The 4,893-nt window shown below is 45.2% G+C and overlaps 1 protein-coding gene across 1 annotated transcript; it reads left to right on the plus strand.

Moving 5' to 3' along the window:
• Positions 1-92: 92 nt before the first annotated feature.
• Positions 93-3,595, plus strand: si:ch211-132p1.2 (proteinase-activated receptor 4). The gene is made up of 2 exons (XM_023420651.2): positions 93-559; positions 1,676-3,595. The coding sequence occupies exons 1-2, from the start codon at positions 454-456 to the stop codon at positions 2,734-2,736; spliced, it is 1,167 nt and encodes a 388-aa protein (XP_023276419.1). The 5' UTR covers positions 93-453; the 3' UTR covers positions 2,737-3,595.
• Positions 3,596-4,893: the final 1,298 nt, after the last annotated feature.

Below are 4,893 nucleotides of genomic sequence, written 5' to 3' on the forward strand. Positions count from 1 at the left end.
GGGGGGGGGTCAAGTCACCTCACCAAGTTTCTAGTTACTGATGCTGAGCTGTGACTGACAGTCATTGTTCAGGGGCGGAGTTTAGTGACATACAGGTCAATCACATTTCCTGTTTGATGAAGCCCAGCACAATATATAAACATTTCCATCAGTCTGAATCACAGCATGGGAGGAAAAAACATAAATACAGTGGGACTTGTACTTGTGAGGACACACTGCATTCCTGAACACCTGTTTCTAACCTCAAGGAAGTAAAAACCAGGCACAGACTCTGCTGAGGGCTAATGTTCTGTTCCTCACAAAGATAGACACACTAGGCTCATACACTCACAGCCAGCACTTCTGCTGTAAAACCACAGGACTGACAGAGGAGGAAGAAGAGGACTGCCACCACCGCTGCATCAGATAGACTCGGACCAGAAGAAGAAAAGGAGACAGAAGTAGAAGAGGAAGATGAGGGTGTTTTTTGGGACTCTGGTCTTCGTCTCTCTGCTGTGGTCAGTCTGCAGCGTCTCTCCCTCTTCTCGACCTGCAGAGGAATGTTCCGGCATGTCCGTCCGTAAGTTTTCTTCTCTTCCTCAAGTGAACACATGGACAGGTAGAGACAGGTCAGACGCCCAGCGGGGTCAAATCAGGATCAGGTGTTTTTATTGGTCGTTGTCTGAGACAGATTTCAACAGTCAGATTCAGGTGTGTATGTTCCCATTTCTCTGTCTTTGTTAGGACCCTGGTAACTTTTAGTCCCTGAAACAAAAGACGTTCTATCAAAGAGAGAATGTTTTATCAGAGGGAGAACATTTTATTATAAAGAGAACATTTCGGGGGGCATCGTGTGGCGTAGTGGTCTAAGCAGGCGCCCCATGTGTAGAGGCTACAGTCCTCGCTGCAGTCGCTCAAGTCCTGCATCGGACGGCCTTTGCTGCATGTCATTCCCCCTCTCTCTGCCTCCCCATTTCCTGTCTCTCTCTACTGTACTGTCAAATAAAGGCATAGAAAAGCCCAAAAATATATATATAAAAAAAAGATAACATTTCATCAAAGAGGACATTTTATTAAGAATGCTTATTAAAGACATAATGTTGTATCCAAGAGAGAACGTTTTATTAAAGAGAATGTTTTGTCAAAGAGAGAAAGTTTCATTAAAGAGAGAACGTTCCTTTAAAGATGGAACATTTTATTAAAGACAGAACATTTTACTAAAGAGAGACCGTTCTATTAAACACAGAATGTTCTATTGAAGAGAAAATGTTTTATTGAATTGAGAACTTTTTATTAAATTTTATTGAATGCACCACTTTAGTGTGTTCTGGTCTCTGCAGGTCTAAAGACAGTCTGTGTGTTCTGGTCTCTGTAGGTTTAAAGACAGTCTGTGTGTTCTGGTCTCTGCAGGTCTAAAGACAGTCTGACATGTGTTCTGGTCTCTGCATATCTAAAGACAGTCTGTGTGTTCTGGTCTCTGTAGGTTTAAAGACAGTCTGTGTGTTCTGGTCTCTGCAGGTCTAAAGACAGTCTGTGTGTTCTGGTCTCTGTAGGTTTAAAGACAGTCTGTGTGTTCTGGTCTCTGTAGGTCTAAAGACAGTCTGTGTGTTCTAGGCTCTGTAGGTCTAAAGACAGTCTGACACGTGTTCTGGTCTCTGCAAGTCTAAAGACAGTCTGTGTGTTCTGGTCTCTGCAGGTCTGCGGGCCTTCAAGCTGATGACCACCTGCAACTTCACCACTCTGAAGGAGAAGCAGCTGAAGGAGATCCAGGCTCCGACCACAAATCTGTACCTGCCGGTCCTGTACCTGCTAGCCTTCATCGTGGGTCTGCCCTCCAACTTGCTGGCTCTGTGGATCTTGGTGTTCAGGACCAAACCGCTGCCGTCCACCACGCTGCTCATCAACCTGACGGCTGCCGACTGCCTGCTGCTGCTGGTGCTGCCATTCCGTATCGTCTACCACTTCAGGGGGAACCACTGGGAGCTGGGAGAAGCTTTCTGCCGCGTCGTCATGGCCATGTTTTATGGCAACATGTACGGGTCTGTGTTGTGTCTGGCGCTTGTGGCTCTGGACCGATACATCGCTTTGGTTCACCCATTTGGCGCCAAGACACTGCGCAGCCAGCGGATGTCCCTGTACATGACAGCGGCGGTGTGGACGGTGGTGCTGGCCGCCATGCTGCCACTGCTGGTGTCGCAGCAGACCTACGTGCTGGACGAGCTGCAGATCACCACCTGCCATGACGCGCTGCCTGAGGAGGAGCAGGAGAACTACTTCCTACCGTATTTCGCCACCTTGTTCTCCGTCTGCTTCCTGCTGCCTTTCGCGGTTGTCCTGTTCTGCCATGGCGCCGTACTGCACACCCTACTGGCCGAGGGGAAGCGCTACAGTCACGCCATCCGGGTCACGGTGCTGGTCCTGCTGGTCTTCATCGGATGTCTGCTGCCCAGCAACGTCCTTCTCCTACTCACCTACGCCGACAACTTGGTGGACGGAGATGGCGAGGACTTTTACGTCCCCTACATGGTTAGCTTAGCGGTTAGCACCTTCAACAGCTGCATTGACCCCTTCATTTTCTATTACGTGTCGGTGGAGTTCAGAGAGAAGGCCAGGAGTGCTCTGTGCTGTCACAGCATCTCTGGAGACAGATCGTCCTCTCTGGGGAACAATGTGTCCTACTCCTGCTCATCATCAGGCCTGAGGTCAAAGGTCACCCTGCTGTCTCACTCCAGTCAGAGGACGTCAGAGACAGTGTGAGGAGGCATCAGACCCACAGGTGTTTCTCAGTCTGAATCCATCTGAATCATCATCAGTCCTGCCCACATTCAGGAGACCTGAAGATGTCTCACTCCATTTATTTTTATCAGGACCCTTTAGACGAGTATCCCAGCATGCATTTCACACCAACCAGCGGTGATGTTGAGTCACACTCAATTGTTTTCATTTCTCACATCATCAGTTCATTACAATAAATTCACTGTGATGTTTTTCTCCTGAGATGAGCTTTCAGTCAGAGTCCATGGTCATCTTCCTGTAGAGAACAACGGCATCAAAGATGTTTGTGTTACGTTCCTGATGGACCTTGATTAGCATTTCACAAAGTAACTCTAACAGGCAGATCTCATGAATGAATCAGATCAAGGATCAACATGAAGGAGCTAAAGACAAACCTCTTGTTTCCACGGTTACACATACATTAAAACATAGTCAGGAAACATGAAATGTCGAACAGCTCATCTGGTCACAGAATGCCCACTCACATTTCTGCATTTTCTTTTTAATTTTTACATAAATAACACACACTGTGGGAAGTGAGGTCACAACTGCTGAGCTGAAGAGCAGCAGGACCACAGGTGCATTAACTGGACAGGTGACACAGGTGCCTTGAGTGTTCTTTGTTCTATGTCCTTGATACCTTTGTTCTTGAGTGTTTCAGTGAGTCGTTAATTTCATTGTTTATGTTTTTGTTCAGTAGAACATCTGATCTCTTTGTTTGTTCTCACAAAATTATATATTTAATAATATGATGAATTTGACTGTCTGCTTCCTCATGCTCTCATCTGTAACCACTCACACCTGACTGACTGCAGCAAAGATTAAATACTTCCAAATGGAACCTGCTGACTGCTTCTCCTGCTTTGCTCATATTCATTAAGTCCAGTAATCCTAGAACACATACAGCGGGGAAAAGAAATAATGAACGCGTCAACATTCTTCTCAGTAAATTTATTTCTGCTGGGGCTATTGATATGAAATTGTCACCAGATGTCGGTAACAACCCAAGTAATTCACACATACAAAGAAATCAAAACATATATGTCCATAAATTAAGTTATGTGTAATAAAGTGAAATGACACAGGGAATAAGTATTGAACACATGAAGAAAAGGAGGTGCAAAAAGGCATGGAAAGCCAAGAAATCAGCTGAAATCTGTCAGTATTTAGAAAGCTAGCCTGCCCCCTATCAATGCAAATTAATATCAGCTGGTTTAGTCCTAATTGATGGCCTATAAAAAGATTTCTTTTTACCAAGGTGTCACACAATGGGCATCTCATGATGGGTAAAAGCAAAGAGCTCTCTCAAGACCTTTGCATCCTTATTGTTGCAAAACATACTGATGGCTAAACTTCTGAATGTTCCAGTGAGCACCGTTGGGGCCATTATCCGGAAATCGAAAGAACATCATTTCACCATAAACCGGCCACGACCAGGTGCTCCTCGCAAGGTTTCTGACAGAGGAGTCAAAAGCATAAACAGTAGAGCTGTTCAAGAGCCAAGGACCACTCGCGGATAGCTTCAGAAAGACCTGGAATTAGCAGGTACAGTTGTTTCAAAGAAAACAATAAGTAATGCACTCAACCGCCATGGCCTCTATACACGCTTACCGCACAAGACTCCATTGTTGAAGAAAAAGCACATTGAAGCTATAAAGTTTGATGTACAACATTTGGACAAGCCTATGAAATACTGTGAGAATATAATCTGGTCAGATGAAACAAAAATTGAACTCTTTGGATGTCATAGCACACACCATGTTTGGAGGAGAAATGGCACTGCACATCACCCCAACAACACTATACCCACAGTGAAGTTTGGAGGTGGGACATCATGGTGTGGGGCTGTTTTTCAGCAAATGGTACTGGCAGACTTCATATAATTGAATGAAGGATGAATGGAGAAATGTACCGAGACATTCTTGATAAGAATCTGCTGCCATCTACCAGGATGCTAAAGATGAAACGAGGGTGGACATTTCAGCAAGACATTGATCCCAAACACACAGCCGAGGAAACTCAACTGGTTTCAGAGAAAGAAAATAAAGCTGCTAGACTGGCCCAGTCAATCACACGACTTGAATCCAATTGAAAATCTATGGAAAGAACTGAAGATCAGAGTTGATAGAAGAGGCCTTG

Source organism: Seriola lalandi, unplaced genomic scaffold (assembly GCF_002814215.2).
Source record: "Seriola lalandi dorsalis isolate HSWRI2012SDOR001 ecotype SW California unplaced genomic scaffold, Sedor1 jcf7180002054655, whole genome shotgun sequence".
Taxonomy (NCBI): Eukaryota; Metazoa; Chordata; class Actinopteri; order Carangiformes; family Carangidae; genus Seriola; species Seriola lalandi.